At 51.0% G+C, this 25724-nt stretch overlaps 1 protein-coding gene across 3 annotated transcripts in view; it reads left to right on the top strand.

The window, feature by feature from the left end:
• CNDP1 (carnosine dipeptidase 1) overlaps positions 1-25724 on the top strand; it is a 38402-nt gene that overhangs the window by 7600 nt on the left and 5078 nt on the right. The window contains exons 1-10 of one of the 3 annotated variants that reach the window (XM_047086344.1): positions 608-989; positions 4342-4467; positions 7509-7658; positions 8378-8540; positions 9231-9319; positions 14485-14685; positions 17357-17441; positions 22374-22534; positions 23572-23736; positions 24977-25118. In XM_047086344.1, coding sequence (XP_046942300.1) covers positions 4384-4467; positions 7509-7658; positions 8378-8540; positions 9231-9319; positions 14485-14685; positions 17357-17441; positions 22374-22534; positions 23572-23736; positions 24977-25118 — 1240 coding nt within the window. In that variant the 5' untranslated portion in view covers positions 608-989; positions 4342-4383. Of the gene's footprint in view, positions 1-607; positions 990-3490; positions 3544-4341; positions 4468-7508; positions 7659-8377; positions 8541-9230; positions 9320-14484; positions 14686-17356; positions 17442-22373; positions 22535-23571; positions 23737-24976; positions 25119-25724 lie in introns of those variants that run through there. The other 2 variants (XM_047086346.1, XM_047086345.1) reach the window with 2 other exon arrangements.

The following is a 25724-nucleotide window of genomic DNA, read 5'->3' as shown; positions in this document are numbered from 1 at the left end:
GGCCACGGCCTGGCGTAGGTGCGGAGTCGGAGACAAGTTCTTGTCTTGGAGAAGCCACTCTGCAGCTCCATACGGTGACACTGCAGTCACCGCCCCGTGACTTTCGTCGTGGGACTTCCACGGGTACCTGCCTGTGGGAGAAGCAGCCTCACCGTCTCTGTCCACGGCGTCTGCCCTCGTGCTGTAAACAGCTGGCGTGTCTGCAGGTGTCGGCGGGCTTCCGGAAGCCGCGCAGAGCGGGCCTTCCTTCTGGCTGTGGTGCTTGGAGAGGCCCAGATCCCTGGCCAGCCTGGAGGGAATAAGAAGGGTGACAAGAGTCCTGTCTGAAGTGACATCACAGGCAGGCGATGCCTGCTTTCTCCTTCCCTGCGGCCCACGTGGGGCGAAGACCGGAGGGAAGGAGAAAACACGCGCCCTTGATGTCGGGAGCTCGGTTATCGGACAGGCTGTCTGCCATCCAGGAGGGAGCACTGTGCACAGAGCCTTGGGGCCGCAGAGGGCTGGATGCTGTGTACAGGAGCTCAGGCCTCCTGAGAGCACAGGGTCAGGGGCCCGCTTCCTGTTTGTGTCTGAGCCCTTGCTGTCTGCGATTACGCAGCTCCCCCTCGGGCGGTCTCTGGCCCAGGAACCCCAGTTCTTGGGACTTGCTGGGGAGTTCTCCCCTAGAAACCGATTCCTTCCTCTTGGAGGGCCTCCAGGCTGCCCTCTGAAGGCCACGCCCCCTTCCAGCTCATTCTTCAAGGGACAATTGCTGTCAGAGTTAGTTAATCTCTGCTGGGATCCCTTGGCTCAGTTCAATGCTGGCAGGGGCAGAAAAACCTGGGTTTTTGGTTTTTTTTTTTGGTGTGGGGGTTTATTTTTAATCCTGTCATGGTAAGACTAACTAGGTGAATAAAGCCTTCTTTTCCGTGTTGTAACAAATCCGTCCAAGCAGATCCGGGGCAGAGGCAGGCCCTGTAGAGCAATCACGTGGGACGCCAGGAGACGTGGTGAGTAGAGTGCATGTGTGCACGTTGGCCCCGCACTGAAGTTGCTCACAAGGGGAAGTAGGCCCTGCTGATGGGCCTTTGTGTCGTGGGAGGAAGCGAGCTTGGCCCAGGCTCTGTGGGCGGCAACGGTTTCCTTTTCTATCGTTTATTCTGTTCAACAGTCAGAATCAAACAAGGACAGCAAATGGGGAGGGGGTGGGTTTTATCCACATCCGCCCCCTCCCCAGCCCCCTCTCAGGGCTCCTGCTGCTTTGGAGGCAGGTTGGGGGGAGGGCCCTTGGTGAAGGCAGCCCTTGGCGATTTCCAGGCTGCCGTCGGCTAAGCGCACGATGACCCGGCTTTGTCCACTTGTTGGCGGAGCTGAGAGAGAGGAGAGTAGAAACAGGCCTGCGTCCTGTCCGGTGGGAAGCCAAGCCACAGACTGGGAGGGGAGACTTTCAGGACTTGGGGCTGGATTGGGGGTGGGGGTGGTTACACCACAGACCTGGGCATGACTTTGAGAAGTCTTAAAGGTAAAGTGTTTAAAAATAAGAGTCAGCCCCGGGGTACTTGGAAATGTGTTCTAAATCAAGGAACAACCAGCTGGAATTAGCAAGCAAGGCTTCGTCTGTGACGGGCCCCCGCAGCCCAGGGCTGGGCCACCTGCTCCCCGAAAGAAAACACCCCAGGGCTTTCCCGGCTCTACCCCTGGCCCCATTCTTCAACTTCTCCTTCTCTAGCAACTTTCTTCCTTCTGCCAAGGCCAAAGTCAGGAATAGCCTTTCTCAATCTCCAGAATTTTGTTGGGTGATTAGTTCAAGGTCAAGCTTGACGATAACACGGAAGCAAACAGATAAAGGAACCTGAGAGACTCCAGAGAGGAGCAGAGGTGCAGCCTGGGGTCGGCCCCAGATCTTAAAGGCAGGGTTGGTGCCCCGAGCCACTCCGTGGGCCTGATAGCAAAGGACAGCAGTGCTCCATGTGCTCCGCGGGGAGGGCGAGTGAAAGTGAAGTGGTTGACCCCTGTTGTCCGGGCCACATCGCCAGGAGCAGTCTTTTGGGAAGGTCAGTCCTTGGCGTACGGCTCCCATTGGGAAGGGGGTAGTTCCCCCTGGAAATGGAGATGTTCTCAGGCCTTACGGTCACAGTTCTCCCTCTTTGCCTGTGGCTCCCTTTTCTTCTTCAAAAAGCCCTTTTTGTTTTCCATCAGAGAGGAGCATCAGATAATTTTTAATGGAAATTGAGTGGATAATAAAAGCTCAAATATTGATTTAGGTGGAAAAAATAGCCTACTCCATTTCAAAGGGCTTTTCCTGGGTGCTCAGAGCTCCATCTTCTTGCCACTGTGGGTCTCAAGGAGTCCCTTCCTCCTGATTTATTTGCAGCCTTCAGCTTTTGGCTCTGCCCCACAAGAGCCTCGCTGGACCCAGCTGTGTTCCTACCAGAATAGGAGGCAAAGGGAGCCCATGAACGGCCCACTGGCGCCACCTACTGGACAAAGTTCTTAATCCGTTCTTGACCGAGGACGGCTCACTGTCACCTTGTTACCCACTACCTTGCTTCCTTTATGGACAATTCTCCTACTCAGTGGTATACTGAATGAGTGCTTATACTTGTTGTTTCTACAACAGCTGTACTGTTTTGCACTATAACTTAATATCTTACAATTCGCCCATTTAAATGGTGCAGTTACGTGGCTTTAGTATATTGACTTGTGCAGTCATTGTCACAATCCCAGAACCTGTCTGTCATCACCCCAACAGAACCCTCCCCGTGAGCAGTCACTTCCCATCTCCCCTCATCCCCCCAGCCCTAGGCAACCAGCAACGTGCTTTCTGTCTCAGGATTTGCCTATTCTGGACAATCTGTAGCGTTTTGTGTCTGGTTTCACCTAGCAAGGTGTTAAAGGCTCGTTCCTGTAGTAGCGGGTATCAGTCCTCCATTTGTTTTTAGGGCTGAGCAACATATCTTGTCTGTATCACCCATCGATGGCCATTGGGATTATCTCCACCTTTCGGCTGTTACGAATAATGTTGCTATAAATGGTCATGTACGGGTTTTTGTGTGGACATGTATTTTCATCTCTCCTGAGTGTATACCTAGGAGTGCAATTGCTGGGTCATATGGCAACTGTTTAATCCTCTGAGGGCCTGCCAGACTGCTTTCCACAGCAGCTGCCTCATTTTACGCCCCCACCGGCAGCACATGAAGGGTCTGGTTTCTTCACATTCTCCCCAACGCTTGTCATCATCTGACTTCTTGGGTTTAACCATCCTTGTGGGTGTGAATTGTGTTGCTACGGTTTGATTTGATTTTCATTTCCCCGATGGCTAATGATGGTGAGCATCTTTTCATGTGCTTGTTGGCCATTTGTGTATTTTCCTTGGAGAAATGTTTATGCAGATTCTTTGCCCATTTGTAAACCGGGTTAATCTGTATTTTATTACTGAGTTGTAGTTTCTTATATTGTAGACACAAGTCCTCACCTTGGCTGTGCTGGTGCCTGGACCTGTAGGCCGAGGATCTATTGTAAAAATGTACAAAAGTCCAGAAGGAAGAGCTGGTTTGGAAGAAGGTGATTAGTTTGGTTCTGAGCTGGTAGTCCTACCCTCGTCAGGACCAGTTTTTCTGCTCTGTGCCCAGCCTGGAGCCCACCATCGGGGTGGAGGGACGGCTGCGGAGGGAGGAGGGGGGAGACTGGGGTCTCTAGCAGGTCCCACATTTACAGGTAAGGGAAGGAGGGACACCTCATGGATGGAAGCAGAGAGGCCAGAGCAGTTCTCGGGGAAGACGAGAGATAGGGCCGGGGGCCTCCCAGGTGGAGGGTGGGGCTAACGGTGTCTAAGTGATGGCCAGGCCTTTGATGTCCTTACCGCATGGCTTGTGAGTTTCTTTATAAGGGACTCTAACCTCAGGAGCAGATGGAAGGAACCCACAATGCCACACAGGATTTTAGAGAGTCCTTACAAAATTTTTTTTTTTTCTAATAAACTGGTTGATCACACACACAAAAATTTTTTTTTTTTAACTGCGTCATACTTCTCTCTCTCACAAACACTGCCCTTGCTGCCGCCTGGGATGCGGAGCACTGACTTGCCTTCACGGGAAGAAGGCCAACAGGGAAGATGGCATGTTAACGAGCGTGTTCACTTGGTTTCTGTCTTATTAAAATTCTTCAGCGTTGAAAATGAAGTGATTTGGTGAAGATATAGCAAAAACTCTAATTTCCTGTTCTACTACCTTTTGTTATTTTAGTCCAAATGACCGGGAGTAGCTGTGTTGGATAACATAAGCTTTCTTGAAGTATTTGAAAGGTCGAAGGTTCAAAATCTGGTATTTATCTTTGATGTCCCTCCCCTGTCGCCCGCTGCAGGTGACCTCTCTCCTGGCTTACCTGCTGCTGCTCGAGGGAGCCATGTTCTCTCCGTCCCCACCACCCTCCGGGCTGTTGGAGAGGGTCTTCCAGTTCATTGACCTCCACCAGAATGAGTTTGTACAGGTAGGAGGAACCACACACACGAAACGCTTAAATGGCATACCCTTTGGGTATCTGGGTGAGTGGTTATTTGCTGGGAGGTGTGGAATTTTCTTTCTTTTTTTTTTTTTTTTTTGCCTGACAACTTAATTCCATTTGAAATGCCCTTGAGTCTTCACTGAATTAAACTAAGAAATATTTGTGGGGCGCCTGGGTGGCTCAGTTGGGTAATCATCCAACTTTGGCTCAGGTCACGACCTCACGGTCTGTGGGTCTGAGCCCCGCGTCGGGCTCTCCACTGTCAGCGTGGAGCCTGGAGTTGGCTTCAGATCCTCTGTCCCCCTCCCTCTCTGCCCCTTCCCAGCTCGTGCTCTCTCTCTCTCTCACGGCTGCCCGCGTAGTGCTGACACCTGCTGAGCCCACGCTGACCCTGGACCGTCATCAGAGTGCCCATTCCTCCCTTACTGGGGCCCTTGCTGAGGTCCCTCCTCCTGCAGAGCCTGCCTGAGACTCATCCCCCCGTGACGCCATCCCAGGGTAATACCACCTGGCTGCAGCAAGCTTTAGGTCCAGAGTTCTGCCGAGGTCACTGTCAAAGCTGTTTTGTAGACCTTGTGCAATGTGCACTTTATCTCCTCCCTTATAATCCTCTGCTCCATTCCTAACCCAGTGCATGGCGGACTGCACATGGTGCAGGGCATACATCTCGCGGAGAAGAGATGGAGTGGGAGGGGTGGAGAAAGGGGAGAGGGGGCCTGGGAGCAGAGAGGGTGGGGGCAGGCACGGGCTGTAGCCACTGTCTCCCTGAAAGTCCCCTCCTCCGCTGGCCCTCTGGCCCCTTGACGCGTGAGAGTGTCCACCATGGCCCGGGAACTCTGTGACATCTCACGGGACTTTGTACCCGAGCCCGCACGCCATGTCTGACACACGATTCACGTTCAGTGTACGTCTGCTGGATCCACCAGCCGGCGTTGGCCATATTCATGGGCAGACAGGTGGGAAAGGCTCGTGTCTCGTGCCGATACACAAGCTGAATGGCCAGGCCGCTGGCCCTACACTTGACCTTCATGGAATCCTTCCTCATACTCGTGTGTGTCTTTACTTCACATGAGGCCTCTTGGGTGTTTGAAACCCAACTGGGGACTCCGGTGTCGTTTAGAATTAATGGGGGACAATGTGTGATGGACGTGTGTTGACTTGGGTGTTTCAGCCCAAACTCTCCTTTCTGCAGCCTCCTCACACGTACCCAGTCCGTTGCCTTTAGGGATTACTTGGAGGCCTCTGTTCTATAAATGTCAGTTTAAGAGTGCAAAACACAATATTCCTTCAGGTCCAGTTACTAAATAAAAGTGCCACATACCTCATACTAAAGTCAGCACAGAGCCCGACGCGGGGCTCGAACTCACGAGCCGTGAGATCATGACCTGAGCCGAAGTCGGACACCCAGCTGAGCCACCCAGGCGCCCCTGTGATTGATTATTATTGATAATTCAATACTACTTGGTGTTGATTGGGTGCCTGGGCCCAGGCTCTGAGATAAGTCATGTGTCGTCATCTTCTCTGATCCTCGCGGAAAGGAATGCTTGTTACCTTTTTGGCTTCCCTCTCTTGCGTGGCCAGATGTGTGCATTTCCCACACGTCAAGCAACTATATAGCTCTCTGGACACCAAGGGGGCATCCACAGTCCAGCTCCCTCCCGACCCACCTGCCTGGCACGAGCGTCACCCCCCCCACCCCCACTGCCGACTGTGGATGCCAGTCACAGGTAGTGAGCCCCCAGTTACCCACAGGTTCTATACAGCTCCCATGACTCCCACTCAGGTCCCATCATTTGCTATAACAGCTCCAGAACTGAGGGAGACAGTTACTTACGGTTGCCATATGTTATGTAATAAAGGACATGATAAAGGGTATGTGTGAGCAGCCAGTTGAAGAGGCACAGAGGGCACGGTCTGGAAGCACCTTCTGTCCCCCTGAGGTTGGGGTGTGCCTCGTTCCCGGGCCACGGATGCAGTCACCAACCTGGAAGACGTCTGAACCCTGTACTTTCAGGGACGCTTGTAGGCAGGATCTTCACGAAGGCAGGATCGATTGTGAACCGATGTCCAGCCCCTCCCTCCCCAGAGGATGTGGCTGGGGTCGGAAGCCCCAAGCTTCTAAACACAGCGTGGTCTTTCTGGGGACCAGCCCCACCCAGAAGCCCATTAGAACTGCCTCATTAGAACAAAATATGCTCCTGCCTCCCGGGAAATTCCAAGGGGGTTGGGAGCTCTCTTTCAGGAGCCCAGTCTCTGAACAAAAGATACTCCTGCACCGTCATCTCATAGGAAATTACCAAGGTTTTAGAGGCTCTGGTCAAGAGCCCAGGACAAAGGTCAAAATATACATTTCTTATTGTGTGATGGTATCACACGCACAACTGCCCACAGGTGGAGAGCACTGCCCTCCTCATGGGGATGAGGGACATGTGCTGTCCGTCCAGCTCGAATGGGCAGAACCCGGTGCAGGAGGCAAGGCTGTCCGCCGGCGGAGGCCTGAGTTTAGGCCCCGGGATACACGGCCTACTGGGTTCCGGAGGTGCCGGGGGCTGCCCACAACACCTATGTGCCAAGGGTGGTCAGGGAGCCCTGCAGCCCAGCCGAGGCCACCGTGTGCTTAACCAGAGTGAGCAGCGAGGGCCGGGCGCCTCCGGGGCCTTGTGGGAGGCCCGGCGTCCTGGAGCAGAGTCACCAGACAGCTGCTCCAGGCTCTTACTAAACCAGAAGTGGTGGGTCAGGAGCCCTGCTGTGCACCCAAGGAGGACAGGCGCAGCTGTCTAGGAAGGCGACCCTGTGCCCAAGCTGTCCTGGCCTGTTCTTCCTTACACAGCAGACGTCTCTACCGGCCCGTCTGGCGGTTCATCTTGGGTGTTGCCTGTTTGCCAGCTCAGTGTTCAGGTCAGGTGAAGAGTGCTAGAGATTTGGTGTCCCCTACCCCTGAGTGACGTCTCAGTGAGGAGCACTCCACCCAGAGCGGGTGTGGATGACACTCCTCAGGCAAATCACCTTGTCGCCTTTCCTCACAGATTCTTAAGGAGTGGGTGGCCGTAGAGAGTGACTCCGTTCAGCCCGTGCCCCACCTCAGGCAAGAGCTCTTCCGAATGATGGCCCTGGCTGCGGACAAGCTTCGGTGCCTGGGTGCCAGCGTGGACTCCGTGGACACGGGCTTTCAGCAGGTTGGATGGCCCCTCCCCCACCACGAGCGAGGCCACCTCCCTGGGCGTCAGCCATGGCTTCCCGTGGGGGTGGCAAGACTGGAACTGGCTTCGATCCTCCAGAAAAACGCCCCTATAATCTTCATACCCAGTAAAGATGAAGAATTACATCTTGTCCCCGACGAGATGGTGTTACCGATCTCTCGTCGTGTCAGGACTGGGAAGGCCCCCCTCCGATTCTACTCACATCCTTCACGTGTGGTTCCAGTTACTCCCAAACCGTCCTTTCCCTTACATTCAAATGTACCTTTCTCAAAGGACCCAGTCTTGCATCAGAGTTACGGCTTATTACCGCGTCTCAGTCACAAATGGCGATCCTCCATCTAAGTGCCGTTGCACCCGCGTCAGCATTGACGAATCCCTGAATGGTCTGTTTTCCAGAACCATGTCCACTGGATTTAGGCCTTTGGAGTCTGAGTTCATACTGAAGAGCATGTTCGATTCAGCTGACTGTCACCATGCATCTAAAAAAGTATTTTTCATTACGTTTTAGGTTTTAATTAAGTGGCTCATGGTACCCTTTTTAAATGTAGATAAAGTGATGATCAGAAAAACTGTGTGGGCTCTACAAAAGACCATGGGTAGACACAAAACAGGACCCCTAATCTCATGTCTGAATTTTTCTGGGAGAACTAGACAACATTTATTTTTTTTTTATGTGACCTCTTTTTCTTCTGCAGCTGCCTGATGGTCAGACTCTCCCGATACCTCCCATCATCCTGGCCGAACTGGGAAATGACCCAAAAAAGCCCACCGTGTGCTTCTATGGCCACTTGGACGTGCAGCCTGCTAGACAGGAAGATGGGTGGCTCACAGACCCTTACACGCTGACGGAAGTGGATGGTCAGTGATGCATCAGTGTTGGGTTCTCTGTGGATAAGGGATTGCCTACAAGGCTTGGGGACTAAAGATGTGACTCCTATCCCCTGTCACCATTAGGGATCAACAAAATGCTGCCAGTCTTATAGTCTACCAGTTGTCCAACAAGGCTGGCTGTTAGTCATTTGTGAAATAAACTACAGCTGTTCATGTGACGCATGCTCTTGGGTGAGTTAACTCCCAAGATGGGGGTTATTGGGAGGAAGGTAGTCGTCCGGGTCACACAGTTTCCTTTGTTAAAGTACTGAGTGAAATTATGTTTTTTAAAGAAAAGAAGAAAGGTTAACGGAGATACACACATACCCTGTTTTCATTCTCATGCAAATTATAAACTCTTGAAAGGAGAGGCTGTGTTACATGGCATTCCACAACAGGTCCGCAGGTCCTTTCCAGCGAGCTTGGCTAAAAGGGCTAATTCCTATTAAGGCCAGAGGGATTTGTATATTGCAAATTAGTTTGTATTATCTGACTAGCTGATGGCCTTACTGTTTGTACAGAAGAAATTGGACATGGTGATCTCAAAGCACGATTTGTGCCTGGAAAAATAGAAAGTACTGTTAAAATGATTACCCATAAAACTACCTTTGTTTTTAACTTGCTCAACTTGGCAGGGGTGTCTGTGCCTTTCTCAAAGTCCTTCCCCTATTTTTAAAGGAAAACTTTATGGTCGTGGAGCAACAGACAACAAGGGCCCCGTTTTAGCGTGGATTAATGCTGTGAGCGCCTTCAGAGCCCTGGAAGAAGTAGGTAACCAGCTGTGTTTGGGAGGGGATGTTGTCGGCATTGGCCACTATGATCACAATGATGATGATGACAAGGACGATCATGGCAGTGAAGGTGACAGCGTTGATGATGATGACCATTATGATGATGGTGATGATGACAGTGCAGGTGGTGGTGATGGTGAAGATGGCAATGACGAGGATGGCGATTGGCAACAATGACCATGACGATGTGGACATTGATGATGACGATGACAGTGATGATGACGATGACGATGATGACAATGACATGATGATGACAATGAGGACGATGTGGACATTGATGATGACGACAGTGATGATGACATGATGATGACGATGACAGTGATGATGACATGATGATGACGATGACGATGATGTGGACATTGATGTTGACAGTGATGACAATGACAGTGACGATGTGGACACTGACAATGACGATGACGATGACAATGATGATGATGTAGACATTGATGATGACGATGACAGTGATGATGACATGATGATGACAATGACAATGATGTGGACATTGATGATGACGATGACAGTGATGATGATATGATGATGACAATGACAATGATGTGGACATTGATGTTGACAGTGATGACAATGACGATGTGGACACTGACGATGACGACGATGATGGTGATGACGATGGTGAGGACATAATGATGACAATGACGATCACGATGATGATGAGGACAAGGGTGATAGTGATGACGAGGGCAATGATGACAACAAGGATGACAAAGATGAGGATGACGATGACAATAAAGGCAGCGTGCTTTGTGTCACGGTGCTCCAAGCTTAAAATTACGCTGTGTCCTCTTCTGTTCCCAGCAGTCTCCAGGGGTGTGGGTTACCGTCACACCCACTTCACAGATGAGGAACTTGAGGCCTGGGAAAACAAAGGGACTTTCTGAGGCTGCCCGCTGGTCTGGGGCAGGGGTGGTGCTGATGCTTTGAGCCTGCGCTGTTGACCACAGTTAAAAACAAAACACAAAGCACAGGAGGAGTCTGCACTCGTCTTTTTATCTTTCTCTTGTCTGGTCTCCTATCTTTATCTTGTCTCTTTTATCTTTATCTTACTTTAGCTTGTCTTTTTTGTCTTCTCCTCCTCCTTAACACAAGATATGGCTTCATTAATAGAGACAGACATGCACTTTAAAGAACGTATTAGCTGCTTTACAGATTATCAAGATAGAACTCTCTGGTATGTGACGTTCTGTCTGAATCCTCAGATCTCTTTCCATTTGTGTGAAAAGTGGTTTCAATAGGTGTCCAAGTCAGGGCATGGAAAGGTAGGAGTGCAGCCTGAGGAGGGGGACCTCCTCTTTCAGGCCACCGGAGGATGGCATTGGCGGACCCAAGCTTGCATCTTTAACTGTCTCATGCGATGTTCTCCAAGGGTGGTTTCATCTCACGCCACTCTCCTCCTACTAACGAATGTGGTTAGACTCCAAACAGAGGATTCAATCTAGCCGTGTGGCCACGGGCAAGAGAGTTAATCTCTCTGGGCCTCAGATTCTGCTCTGTAAAAATGAGGGCATTGATTTGGGTGGTCAGCTTTCCAACACTGTTTCGTTGATGGCGTATTTCCATTTGGCACTGAGTTAGCCCGTCGAGTTGGTGAGCATGATGGCAGGGAGAGCCTGGCCCTTGGCTCCTAGCCCCTGTCCGTGCTCCCTGTGCTGGGGAAGGCTGGGAAATCCCCACGCCGAGCCCGAGCCAGCTGCAAGTTCAGGGAATCTTCCTGGAGAGGAGGCAGCTCTAGGGCTAGACGTGGTGGGAGGGGCCGTTTCAAATGGAGACGGAAGAGAGGAGAGGAAGGAGGGGAGGCACCGCCGTTACACCCCAACTCCTAAGGCACTTCCCAAGGAAAGCCGCCTGCCGGCTTCTCCCTGTGCATTAAGTTCAGAGCACCTACTGTGCTCCAGACACCCGAGAGGTCCAGGGGCTGCAAATACAGGTCCCCATGGTCCTGGCCTCATTCCCTAGCTCACGCCGGACCTGCTTCATGGCCCTGGGGTCTCTGGGTACACTGAGATGGCCTTGGCGTTTTAGGAAGTTCTTCAAGGCCCTTTGAACCAGAGCTTCCCTTCTTCTCAGGACTTACTTATGAGGCGTCCATTGTGGAATATTCCTTGGAGTGCAGTTTGGAATGGGGCGTCTAAGTTAAGTCATAGGGTTGACATTTTGCACCTATCTTGTTCGATGCGGTATTACAAGAAGAAGGAAGCTTGGGTTGGCTCCGTTGGTTCCGGGACATGCACATTTATTACACTCGGTTCCTGTCTGGGCTCCACAAAGCATGAGCTCTGTGCCTCTGGAGTGCAGAAGGATTTTGTGGGACCGAAATGTGTAACCTTTCTACCTTCCTCTCCTCTTGCTCACATGACTTCATTGAATTAACCCTTTGAAGATTGGATATTTAAAAAGGAAATGGGGCCCATCGGGTGACTTCATGGGCAAAAAGGAAGGTGTTACCAGTCACAGAGGAAGCAGACCCTCTGCCCATCGTCCCCACCCCAGGCCCAGCCAAAGGCTCTGAGAGCAGCACACCCTGTCTAGGACAGAGGAGGCTCGAGGTGGGGGTCCCGCTGTGTGGGTCTCCATCCAGCCTGTTCCAAGGAGACCTGGGGAAGTAGGGGTCTGTGTCCAGGTGCCAGGCAGAGCGAGCCAGCCCACCCTCCTGGATGGCCTCTTCCAAATCCTGTCCGTCAGAGCAGGTCCTGACTCTGCCCCATGTTTTCCTAGAGGCAATTTCATCAGCAGCCAGGGGCTTCTCTTTCAGGAGTTCATTTTCTCCTGAGACAGAGCAGAAGAGAGGGATGTAACCGCTCTTGACTCCACTGCTGTATCTCACTGAGAAAGAGGAGCTTCCTAAGTGAGCCCATTGTTCTGGCTGCGTCCCGTTGACCCCCTACAAAGCTGCCTCCCGAGTTGTCATACCTGCTTAAATAAGCCCTGAGTGTTTACCATGATCTTGGTTTCTCTTTCTTTTTCTCTTTCTTTAGTTCTTTCTACATTCTTTCTGTGTCTTCTTCCTTATTTCCTTTCTTCCTTCCCTCCTCCCTCCCTCCTTCTCTCTCTTGTCTCTTTCTTTCTTTTTCTTTCTTTCTTTCTTTCTTTCTTTCTTTCTTTCTTTCTTTCTTTCCCTTCCTTCCTTCCTTCCTTCCTTCCTTCCTTCCTTCCTTCCTTCCTCTGTGTCTCTATCTCTTTCCTTCCTCCCTCTCTCTCTGTTTCCTCCCTCCCGCCCTCCTTCTATTTGTCTCCTTCCTTCCTTCCTTCCTTCCTTCCTTCCTTCCTTCCTTCCAAGGGAGAGAGCAATATTTATAATAAAGTTCCTATATATAAAGGCCAAAGTTTGCTTTGCTTTTTAAATTTCAACCCTGAAATGCACATGATCACAAACAAAACAGAAGAGGGGCGCCTGGGTGGCTCCGTCGGTTGGGCGTCCGACTTTGGCTTGGGTCATGATCTCATGGTTCACAGGTTTGAGCCCCACATCGGGCTCTGTGCTGACAGCTTAGAGCCTGGAGTCTGCTTTGTGGATTCTTTCCCCCTGTCTCTCTGCCCCTGCCCAGATCATACTCTGTCTCTGTCTCTGTCTCTCTCTCAAAAATAAATAAAACATTAAAAAAATTAAAAAACAAAACAAAAACAGAAGAGATGTCCACTGCCCTTGGACAAATCAGTTAATCTCTTGGAGCCTTATTTACCTGACGTGTGAACTAGGAATAGTCCCCTCGACCTCAGGAACCTAGAGTGGAGTAGAGGAAGTCCCAGGTAGGAGGAGCTCCGAGCCCGGGAGTGTGAGGCCCTTTGCAGTGTGGTTTCTTCCTTGCTGGTGCCCTCCTGTTCTTCTGCCCTCCGGTCCTCCGTCTGTGTCTTGCTTATCGAGCGCGCAAATGCACCTCACCTCAGTGGCTAATTTCACCGAGAGGCAGACAACTGTTAACACCCATACCATGTAGGTGGGTAGGTGAGTGGCCGAGGAGTGGAGCAGCTCGTCTCGGGCGCCTTGGGTGTCAGTGACAGAGCCTCCCCCAACACGTAGCAGCTACTGGCTTGTGTTGTGTTAATCACATTTTGCCGGAAAATTCTTAAGCTTTCCAACTACTTCTCAGCAATTGTTTTCTAGTTAAATGTTAATAAAGAGCTTTCAAATATTAATATTTCAGAACTTCAGCTTAACTTCTTAAGACACATAGAAATAAATGTACCCAAGGGATACATTTGAACAAATCGTTATCCCCAAATGCCCTTAACCAACTGAATGACCGAAGGTCACTTAATTTCTAATATATAATCCTCCGCTCATCCTGCCTTTGTTAATCTTTGGTGAGTCAATCCCACTCGTTAAAACTAATTAGTATGTTTGTGCCATCGATTATCTGCATGGAATTACTTCTAGAGTTCTCCTGTGCATGTTTTATGCTCCAGGAAAAGACTTTGACCTCTCCTCTTCATGTGGCTCTCAAAGATATGAAGTTATAAATTATAAAGATACAAAAAGATCAAAACCGAATGGGGGAAAGGCACATTGTAAAAATTTTAAAGGAGCTATTCTGTGCCCTAATATTAGCTAGAGAAAAACCTGAGTTCCATTTTGCTGCAAGATCAAAGCCTTTGAATAAGTTAAAAGGCAGATTGAACTCAAAGCTGAAAAATAACAGATACTTGAAATAAAAATTATCCTGAGGCTTAAACATTAGACAGTCGTTCAAAGGAAGGAGTTCTCATTTATCACGCTCAGAATTACGAGAACAGAAAAAGATTTGTAATCGAGTAACCTTTCTTGAAAGGTTCCGTTTGGGGAGAGGGAGGAAGGTGCCCATCTCTGTGGCGGCCCAGCCGAGCCCTGAAGTGTAGACGTTGCTTTTTCGGTAGGAATTCCTTCCCCGAGTCCTTTGTGGTCCACGCTGAATCGATGGGTCATGTTGGAGGCCGTACGCTGGGCCTTCCCTTGAATACTGCTTCCTGGTCTTGGGTCTGACCCCTTTGTTATAAATGGAGCCGTTGGGTTATGTGGACAACCCGTACGTTGAATGTGTGTGGCGGTGTATTTACGTCACACGCGAACTACTTCTGGATCCGAAAAGATGAATGGGCATGTTGTGCAAGTTTTTGACAGAATGGTTTGTTCTGTTGTTAATCTGATTCAGGATCTCCCCGTGAATATCAAATTCATCATCGAAGGCATGGAAGAAGCCGGTTCTGTTGCCCTGGAGGAACTGGTCAGAAAAGAAAAGGACCGGTTCTTTTCCAGTGTAGACTATGTCGTCATTTCAGATAACCTGTGGATCAACCAGGGGAAGCCGGCCCTCACCTACGGCACGAGAGGGAACAGCTACTTCAGGGTGGAGGTATTTGCAAGCTCCAGGAGGGCGAGGGAGGAGTCCGTCCTAGGATCTTGGAGGGAAGAGAGAAAGCTCTTGAGAGAGGAGAGTTCTGACCTGGAGGCTTGGCCGGGTCACGGAGGTCATGGAGGTCTCAGGACGGGGGATTCAGGAAGCCCCCCAAACAGACTGGCTGTGCTGTGTGCATTTTTCTGGAGAGAGGATACAGCGGTTTGTGACTCACAAAACCAAAAGGTTTAGGAAGCACAGCTGTGCAGTTTGGAGGTGAGAAGAGCAGTACAGGGGGTAAGGAGACTGCCTGATGGCGCCCAGGCTGCCGAAAGGAGGGGCAGGAGCCCCGCGGCAGGGGGAGGGGGGGGGCGCCCGCATGGCTGAGGCTGATGGGAATTCTGGCTCACTCCCTGTGCAGCCTTGTCCAGGCTCCTTCACTCGGAGCCTCCATTTCCTTGCCTGTGAAGTGGGCCCAGTGATCCCCTCCCAGGCTCGTTGGGATCCCTGAGTAGGAGGTCCAGTTCGGCTTCCTTTAACTTTTCTAGTCATACGATAGCACTTTAGAGCCAGACGGCCCTCCCTGGGAGATCAGTAGGTTTTCAGCCACTTCGTGGGTCCTCGTGTAATAGGGTGCACACTAGCCACACGTGCCCTGTCCACACCCGACTGCTGTGAGCATGAGAGGGTGTAGAGAAGGTGGAAACGCTCACGCGCTCGCAGGCACTTAAATGGCAGCGTGTGCCTTCTGCTCACCAGATGTGAGGATGCTGAATCCCAGGCCAGACAGCCTGACTGAAACAGCCCCTGCCCTCGAGGAGTTTACTGCCCGGAGACCCAGACGCTTGAAGACATGGGAGGGAGAAGCAGCGAGGTCCTTGTGGAAACCTCTCTCAAAGACTTGGCCTTGAGAAGGCGTGACATGAGAGGACGTCTAGAGGGGCACAGGGTCTGGGCACCTTCAGGAGGCAACCGAAAAGCTCCGAGGGAGCAGGGGTTTATGAGAGCAAAGGCACGGGGGCGGTGGCGGGGGGCACGGGTCCTGAGCTCTTCTGAGCAGGTGCAGGATGACACTGCCGAGGGAGAAGGTGCAGGACATCTGTCCCACTGCGTCTCTGGGTCTCTGCTGAGTAGGAAGTACGTCTGCCTGCCACAGGGTGACTGGGGACTGGGTGGGAGAAAGGACCGGATCATGATCAAGTGTCAGGGAGGCTTGGGCAGGGAGAGTCCCCTGCCCTGCAGTTGGGTCATTGTTAGCAGCCGAGCTCAGTAGCCGGGGAAGGAGAAGGCCCCAGTGGGCAGGGCTGACCCAGGGCTGAGGTCATTCCAGGCGGTGTGATGGAGGGACGAGGGAACGGCCAAGAGCACCACTGGCCACAGACAGTTAGAAGTGATGGGCGATGCAGGGCGAGGGGAGACAGGAGGACAACAGGTGCGGAGATCCTGGCTTGGTCAAGGGAGGACACGAGCAGGTGCAGGAAGTGACAGGAGAATCGGGGGTGGGGGGAAGGTGGGAAAGCCTTTGGAGGTGGGACTCTGCAGGCCCCACAGTGCTGTAGTCAGTGTGACTGCCTCGTGAAGTAAAGGTTTGAAGCTTAAGCGACTCAACGGAACATGCGTCTAGCAGTGCTTTGAAGACGGACCGGAGGAGGGGAAGACCAACCCGGAGAGATGGGGGGAGCGAACCAGAGAGACACTTCAACGCAACTCATTAGGAGCTGGTAGCAGATTGGGTGTGGGGTGCACTGAAGTCAAAGGTAACTTTAAGGTGACAGGTTTACAGGACCCGTGTCTGTTCTTCTTTTGGAAATGGGTGAGCTGGTAGGAGGTAGCTGTGGGAGCAGAGGCGCAGCTCCCCTCCACATCTACAGGATTTCAGAAACTGGGAGCACACCAAAGTATTATGCACCAGAAGCAACCAACATTTTGAGGTCAGGTGAGTGGTAGGTGAAAGGCCAGACCTCCAGGGATGGACACTGAAGGGTATGGAGGTGGTAAGTGAAGCACAGAGAGGCAGTTCTTTTTTTATTTTTATTTGTTATGTTTTTAATGGTTATTTTTGACGGAAAGAGAGAGAGAGAGAGAGAGCACAAGCCAGGGAGGGGCAGAGAGAGGGGGAGACACAGAAGCTGAAGCAGGCGCCAGACCCTGAGCTGTCAGCACGGAAACCGACGCGGGGCTCGAACCCATGAACGGCGAGATCGTGACCTGAGCCAGGGTTGGGTGCTCAACCGACTGAGCCCCCCGGGCGCCTCCTAGGGAAGGGGTTCTCGAAGTTCTGTGTGTAGAGAGAGTAGGAGCCAGGGACTGAGCTCCAGGGCGGGAGGCAGGGAAGAAGTTACCAATGGAGACACCAGTGGAGTTGTAAGAAAAGGACAAAGAGGAGGTTTCTGGAAGGAGGGCTGAGCGACAGGCAGGGTTGGGCTACAGAGACATCAGCCCCTTGGGGAAGGGGCTGCGGGCCTCCGACAGAGCCATGTTGGAGGGACAGTTGGGGACTGAAATCAGCTTCAGAGGATGCAGGAAAGAACGGGAAATGAAGACGCGGGAGGCGCCCCACGCGCTGTGACCGGGAAGTATCCACCCGAGTCCTGAGGGACCGCACGTGGGGTGTGTCCGGCCACGTGATAGCTGCTGCCAGAGCTACCACGGGGGTAAGCGCCTGTCTTCTCTCTTACCTGCCTTCCAGGTGAAATGCCGAGATCAAGATTTTCATTCAGGAACCTTTGGTGGCATCCTCCATGAGCCAATGGCTGACTTGGTTGCACTTCTTGGTAATGTCTGATTTCATTTCACTTTTTAATCACTGGGGAACCTACTAGAACACAGTTCCGTTTGGTTCAGTGCATCTCTCCTCCCTTGGCTTCCAAGCCAGTTCTGAGTAAGGGTCGAGTAGAAGAAGAACCGTATTCCTAGCTTCCCCCGCTTTGGCTAAATGTTCCTTGGGCTTCTTGAGTCCACATTACTTTTGTTCATGGACTGAAGCTCTTCCTCAGTTCACCCCCTTTTCTTTTACTGGATATTGTGACACAACTGGCCACGCTCGGGGTCACTAGCAGGGAGACCCTTCTGGAGAAGTATTCAGAGATGATGCCAAATACATCAACACCACTTGGCTCCTTCCGTCCGGGTTGCTGTGGCCCCCAGTGGCACAAGGACTCCCGTGGGTCTGCTCGTGGCTGCCTGCCCCTGACCTTGCAGCGCGTCTGGGGTACGGAAGCGGAGGTCACGTGTACGTGTGTGTGTTTCCAGAGAGCCAGAGTGCCCACCCCGATCACCCTGATTCTTCCTGTATCTCTTGCTTATGTCGGCCTGCCCAGCATCCGGCTGGATGCCGGGAGTTCAAGGAAGCTTCATATTCAGGGGCCTCACTTGGATGAGCCCCTTCTGCAGGCTTGGCAGGGACTCTGTGCTTTTGTGTTCATAATTGGGTGTTCTTTTAAAAAAAGAGGTTCTCAGGGAAGCATCAGACCCCACAATACTTGGATCTGTCTTCACTTGGCACAAAGGGTACTTCTGTGAAAGTTTTACAACGTGTCCCTTTTGGGCCAGACGTGTCCCAAAAAGCATGTCCGCTATGGGAGTCAGCTAGAAAAAGTCTCTTTTCTTCGTGTGTGGACACAGCGTCACCTCTGGCCCCCTGGCTTGTATCCCCTTGGCCTCGGCAGACTCGAGAGGGCACCATCAGTCCACCTGCGCCATTAGGGTCTTCAGAACTGTTTTTACTTGTAGAGTTTCTTGCTCATTCGTTCCCCAAAGTGAATAATGAAATCTATCCATCGGTCATCTGTTATCTAGCTACGCTATCTGTCATTTATCTCCCATCTGTCTGTCCTGCCTTTTTTTTTTTTAAGTTTATTTATCTTGAGAGACAGAGAGAGAGAGAGAAAGAGTTCATGAGAGGGGAGGGGCAGATGGGGGGTGGGAGAGAGAGAGAGAGAGAGAGAGAGAGAGAGAGAATCCCAAGCAGGCTCCACACTGTCCACACAGAGCCCGATGTGGAGCTTGAACTGTGAGACCATCACTTGAACCGAAATCAAGAGTCGGACGCTTAACTGATTGAGCCACCCAGGTGCCCCTGTTCTTTCTGTCTCTTTATCTATCATCTATCTATTCCTTTATGACCTTCTACTTTTCCTAAAATATAACTCTTAGACCATATCTCACATGCTTGAAAATATCAGATGGAATACAACAATCCATTCTCTTTTAAAGTTTTTAAATTGTTTCCAGAAGAATTCACATAGCATGCAACTCGGTATCATGGGGGGAAAAAGAGTTAATCTTCTGTTTTACCAGAGCTAATTTTCTTTTCCTTAAGAACAGCATCATCAAATCTTTATGGTACATTTCAATCTCCCCCAATCACGATTGCTGCATTGCATCCTCTTAGACTGTATGGTTTCACCCAGGCATAGAATTCCGTTTAGTCCTACAAATGCATATGGTTCCATTAAGAACAATCCGATCAGGATCACGAACAGAATGAAAAACACATGGTTTCACTTTCTTTTATTTTTGAGACAAATCAAATAATCCATAATGAAGTGACTCTGAATTGGGTCTTCTCTATGGCTTTCATATGCTTTGTACAAAGACCTGAAGGACATACGGTTGAACTGCAGCACTGATCAGATGACAAGCAGGGATTTTGCTTGCTGACCCCGACAGCATCTTGGCTCCCGGGCTCACCCTGAGGGCCGCTGCACGTTAGGATGTCAGGGAGGGCGGGTTCTGTTGGGTTCTCCCCCCTGCAGACTGGCAGGTGCCCTACACGTTAGTCAGGTGCTGCTGTGTGACCTTGTGCAAGTTCCTACTCTCTGTCCTCGCTCCTTGTCTGTGTGATCCCGGTAACCATGAGTGCTAATGAGTCACAAACATGTGTTGAGTGCCAACGGTGTGAAAGGCGTGGAGTCTCCACCAGGGGGATACAGGGAGCTCCCCCAGGCCCCGGGAACACCGCAAGTTCCTGTTTTCAAAGAGGCTTCGAGTGGGGTGTACATGGGAGGTCGGAGGAGGTGGGGGTGGACATACTGTCTGCACAGAGCCCTCTGCTCCTGGGCATTCCTCTGTGGGCATTCCTACTCCCTGCCCTCACCTAAAAGCCACAAAGCAGGGAGGTCACCGGGTCCAGGGCGCTTTTATCAAACGTTAGATTCCAAGGGGCCTCCTGAGGATCAAGGATTACTTGATTTGTTTTCAAAGGCGCCACCCTCCGCCTCCCCTGCGCTTCCAGACTGGGCTCCCGGCCGAGGCCCTCGTGGCTGCAGAAAGCACATCCCATTCGGAGGATGGTGATTTCAAGTGGGAAATGAGGAGGGGGTGGGGAGATGAACTCTTGGCAAACGTCCTTTTTCTTGCCGACGCGTTCGGTGTTGGAGGACTGGGCAAAGACGCAGCGGGAACACGCCGTGTGGGGCAGAAGCACGGATGGCGCGCGCGGTGTCTTCCCTCCGGCCGGTCCTGCGGCGCCTGGAGGCCACCGCGTGCTGAGCCTCCCGTGAATCTCCCTGCTGGTGGGTGCGCGGGGCAGGGGGCGGGGGACTCGGGGAGGGGGGGGTGTCGGCTGTGCTCTGTCCCGCCAGCAGCTGGGACGGCTGTCCTGCATCCTGAGAAAACAGGCTCCAAGACTCAAAACCGCACCCGGGCCCCGGCCAAGTGCAGTGAGCGTGAGGCGAGGCCCCTGCTCACGTCACAGCCTGATTGGCCAAGGACCCCTGACTCCCATCCCCACGGCGATGCCTGGCACGGCTGCCTGAAATGACAGGAACAATGTCCCGGTTCAGTGTCCCGTACGGACACTGAGCATCCTGGCTGCTTGCGTGTCTCAGGTCTTCATTGTTTTGACCTTGACGTTTCGAACACCCATCTCTTCTCACCATCGAGACCGTGCCCGTCGCGTCCCACACAACCTGGCTGGCGCCCTGCCTGGTCCTTGCTCCTGGGTGTCCGCTCCCCTTCACAGCTCTTTGCTCGTGGACCCTCAGGTGTTTCTTTACCCTGTGTCTTGCCGGCCGCATTACGGACGGGGTCTGTCTTTCGTGCACTTTTGCAGCTCTGTCCTTGCGTACGAGAGTGTCGGCAGACCTTTAGGGACGTGCCCCGAAGGGAGGACCTGGTGATTCCTGGTGGTGCTTTTAGGTTCGGTTTTGATTTTGGCGAGGGTGCAGAGGGTGGCCTGCAAACCAGTGACGGCCAGTCCCAATCCCTTGGCACCCAGCTTAGTTTTTAACTTCAATTGTATCAATCGGTTTGTATCACGTATTTCACACAGGCTCTGCTGGGCTAAATGCGGCGAATCCCATAACGCAGTAGCGCAGGGAGGTGGATAGCGGTCTGCAATACCATCTCCAGGGTGGCTGTGGAAGTTTGGGCGACGTACACAGGGACCCGGGGAGGGGCTGAGGAGGAGGTGGTCGAAAACCAGAACAGCGAAGACCTCCCTTCTCATTTTGCTGCCTTGATGCCCTCGAAACTTGGGGTCTTGCTTTCGAGGACGGCCTCAGAGTGCTGGGACACCTGTTACGTACCACCCTACCACTGGTCCTGTACGTTTTGGGAGCGTGTTTGCCTTGGATCCCGTTGTGCCCGCAGACAGCCAGACCACCCGCTGGTCTGCTTGTGCCGGGTCACACTTGCTATTCAGCCTGTGTGGCCACAGATGGCACCATTGCTGACGAAAGCAGGGTCTTAACGTATCCTCAGCGTCCCCAGCGCTCCTCTGGTTCTTTGAGCACAGCGGGTGTCCTGTAACTGGGGGGACACACCGGTGCTCACAGAGCCTCCAGCCCCGAGCTTTGTCAAGTGTCAGCTTTAACAGGAAGACCTCAAGGTACAGTGCGTCACAGTAGCTTTTTGACATTGTCAAGTTACAATCTCATTAAGCCTGTGGGGCATATGTTTTACGAAGTGTCTTCACTTGAATAAGAGTCCCCGTGTGGATCGAAGAGAAATTTCGATGTCCCGCATACATTTTTCACCATCTCCACTAGTCTACTTGCTGCTTTGAGAAGTATTTTTTCAAGGTAGTGAGCAGTGTTTTACTAAATCTACTTCCTCTGTAGATATTCATTGATGATTCCCCCCCCCTTCCTATGAATCCCCAAACTCATTCAGAAATAACAGACTGGTATATCTGCCTATTCACTATGAACGCATTTGTAGTCATCATGTATGCCTCATAGACTTGATCTCAAGGATTTTATACTTTTGATTGAAGATGAGTACTTATTATATTATGGTTCTTATGGGGGGGGGAAGCTGAGAATGATGATTTTGGTTCCTCAGGAATGCTGTATAGACATACCCATACATAGTTAAGTTTTTAAATGATGAACATATATTACTTTTTAACTCAGCATAGATGAACATTTAAAAAACGAACCTTGTTTTTGATACAGAAGGTACAATTGAGGACCAGTGTCATGCAGCTAAGTCCTACCCAGTTACATGTACACAGACCCCTGTATTTCCATCCCTGCACTGATGAGGTAGACATTAAAATGGGTCTGGCTCAGGCTGAGTCTGCCTGGAGACCAGCTCTGTCCTTTGGAGACGTGAGTGCTGCTAGCGGCTCTGCCCAGGGGGACCAGGGCCCGTCACAAGGCCCGCTGCGGCCACAGGAGTCACCCGGGCCCCCGCGCCCGGGCCGGAACCTCAGTGCGCTCGTAAGCCCTCCCTGGCTTTGTTTCCCGTGTCCCTTGCAGGCAGCCTGGTGGACTCATCTGGTCATATTCTGATCCCTGGAATCTATGACCAAGTGGCTCCTCTTACGGAAGAAGAGAGAAAAATGTACAAAGCCATTGATCTGGACCTGGAGGAATACCGGCATAGCAGCCACGTTAAGAAATTTCTGTTTGACACCAAGGTATGCTCACAAGTTGATGGCTGATCTGAAAGAGGAATGACAGTAATAAATCGTATTTTCCCAATTCCTGATTTACTGTGTTCTGCTCATCCACACATCTCAGAACTGAAAGCAGATGCTAATTCTGAGGCAGATTTTCACTTTCGTGGCCACTTACTTCCCTAAGGTCTAGATCAACCAGAAGTCTGTGTGGGGTCTGCCCAGCACTGGCCTCGGGCATGTAACCTTGGGGCATCCACCCATCTCACAGACATGCTTTTCCAAATCAGTTTATGAGACCCAATGCGTTCAGCTGTCTGCGCTTCCTGTCTGCTTAAAGATTGGGAAGAGTCTGATCATTCCAGTTCCAAGACCCCCAGTTGTTCATTTTAATAGACAAAGTCAAGAGCCCTGGGGGCTAATCTGTGAGTTACTACATTGCCGCCTCAGTGTAAGTAAACCAGAGCCCAAAGCATTCATTTCTGGCAAATTTGGATGGTTTCTTTCCCCTTCTCCTTCTTATTCTTTTTAAAACCTTTGCTGCTCTGGTGTGTGGTGGCTGGGGGACCTGCCAGGAGAAGGGGAACCCTGTTGAACAGACGTGATAGAGTTTGTTACCGTGAAGTATATCTCTTCCCTCAGACCAGCTCCGCCTTGGTCACAGCAGCAAAGAAAACTGGCTCAACCATATGCAGAGTCCTTTGAAGCCTTCTGAAAAAAGAAAATGCTTTTACTACACAACTTATCATCGTGATGATTGGGGGTAGAAATTCATAATCAAGCCCCAAATTCTGAAAGGGCCCCTTTGCCATCGATTAACTTGAGTGCGTGAGCGACGAGGGGCCCTCATCGGTGGAGCGGCTCGGTCAGCCAGAGGCAGCAGAGTGTCTCAGGTCTGGAGGGGAAATCCCACTTGTCTGGCGAGTCCAGACACATCTGAGGAAGGTGATAATTAGCTTGTCACAAACAGTGCTAGAGATGCACAGAAATCGGCGATACAATTGAACAGTTTTACTTGAGCTTCTTTAATTTAGTAAAATGATTCTATTTTAATTCAGGAGGAAATTCTAATGCACCTGTGGAGGTACCCATCGCTGTCAATCCACGGGATTGAGGGTGCATTTGATGAGCCTGGAGCTAAAACCGTCATCCCTGGCCGAGTTATCGGAAAATTTTCAATCCGTCTGGTCCCTCACATGAATACGTCTGTGGTGGAAAAACAGGTGACAGATGTGCATTGGCCCATTTCTGAGGGCCGCCTCCCACGGCTTAGTGGGCTATTCAGTTGTTGGCACTGACGTATCATTTTTTCCCAACATAAAAGGGATTGTAACACACGTCAAGAAACCAATATAATTTTTGTTTGGTGAAATCTCTTTCTGTAATTGTATGCAATTACAGTAGTCAGACAAATAACTGTTTGGGGTTGGAGTGATGGGAAATATTTTTACATTAAACAGTTGACAGAAAGGCAAGATTGGTTTACACACAGATGGAAAAGCTGATGGCCTACGGCCGGATGGAGCCGGAAATGCTCAAGCCTGTAGTTAGTTTGCCCGTTGGTGTCTGAAATCAGTACTCTGAAAGCAGCCGTTTTAATGAAAATGTTATCTGGAAGGAGTTACATGTCCACATTATCAACCTATCATCAGTTTACCTCCAGTTCAACAGAAAGTAGGCTCTGGATAAATGGGCTCCAAGAATACCTCTTCCCAACTCTCTCTCATTGACCTCTTTTATTGTCTTCTTAGCACTAATTACATCCCAAAATACCCGCCTTCCCAGTCTCTGTCCCTGTTTTTTCCCCTCCCTCCTTCTCTTTTTGGACCTATTGTTTCTCTTTCTCAGGAGATACGAATCCCCGCGAGGGCAGGCCTGTCTTCCTCTTGCTCACAGCTGTGTTCCCAGCACCTAGGACAGTTCCTGCCACATGACAGGAAGTCAATAGATGTTTGTTGAAGGAATGAATGGGAAGGATATTTCAGAGTATAGTTTTTCTTGGGAGAATTTCCATTGTGGCAACTGGAATGGAGCCCAGGGGACAGAGAAGGACTCTGATCAAATGCTCTTTTATAGCTTAGCTCAGAATTGCCCCCACTTTCCAGAAATTTCCAAATGCATAATGTTCCCACAATAGTCACTAAGGTACTGACGAGTTAAAAAGGAGGGATATTCAAATTGAGAAGTTGTATTGTTTCCTAATTACCAAAATTCATAATAACCAGGCGTCGGAAGTCTGACACCGTGGTCAGGATGGGCGGGCGGAGGGCTGAGGACTGCAGGGTCCTGAGACAAGTGTTTCTGTAACCACTGAAGCTCTCTGTCCCCGAGGCCCCTCTGCAAGAATGAAGGCAAAATCACAGCACTGGAATTTGTCAGGCTGGGATGAAAAATTGCTATATAGTCACTGCGTGTGAGAATAACTTGACATGTTCTCTTACAAATGAAAATGTTCCTTTTCAGGTGAAGCAGCATCTTGAACATATATTCTCCAAAAGAAATAGTTCCAACCAGATGACTGTTTCGATGACACTGGGACTACAGCCGTGGATGGCAAATGTTAAAGATAATCAGTATCTTGCGGCCAAAAGAGCCATCAAAACAGGTTAGACTTGCGATATCTCGAGTTGCCAGTTTACCGTGGGACCAGGTGTGGTGCCTGGTGGGGCAGGGGAGAAGGCAGCACATTCCAAATTTCACTCCGGCCCTCCTTTCCACCAAGGCCACGTCGCTGAGTGCCATCTATGCACCGGGCTCTTCATACACACTGTCCCACCGCCCCTACCAACAGCCTCCCCTGGTTCATAAAGTCTGGAGGACATTAAGGAATTTGCTGAAGGGCACTGAGCTGGGAGTGGCAAGGCCAGGATTAGGGTTTACGTCTGGAAGCCTGAATTTGGGGCAAAATGGTGGACTTGAGAGCCTCTGATACTTACGGAAGTGATGGCCAACATATAAAAATGTCCTTTAAAGGGCACAGCTGAATTTGCGTGAAAGTAAAGGAACTCTGGGGTTTAAAAATGAGGAAGGAGCTAAAATTTCATGGAGGGAGCAAGCTTACGGTGGGCCGCCCTGTGGGGATTTTCTTTTCTTCATCTTCTTTCTTTAAATTAAATTAATGAATTAATTTATTTAGAGAGACCATGAGCAGGGGAGGGGCAGAGAGAGAGGGAGAGACAGAATCCCAAGCGGGCTCTGTGCTGTCAGGGCA

Source organism: Lynx rufus, unplaced genomic scaffold (assembly GCF_022079265.1).
Source record: "Lynx rufus isolate CCGP_SWC_20201006 ecotype Redwood Valley unplaced genomic scaffold, mLynRuf1.p SCAF_20, whole genome shotgun sequence".
Taxonomy (NCBI): Eukaryota; Metazoa; Chordata; class Mammalia; order Carnivora; family Felidae; genus Lynx; species Lynx rufus.
This window is presented reverse-complemented; position numbering and strand designations above follow the sequence as displayed.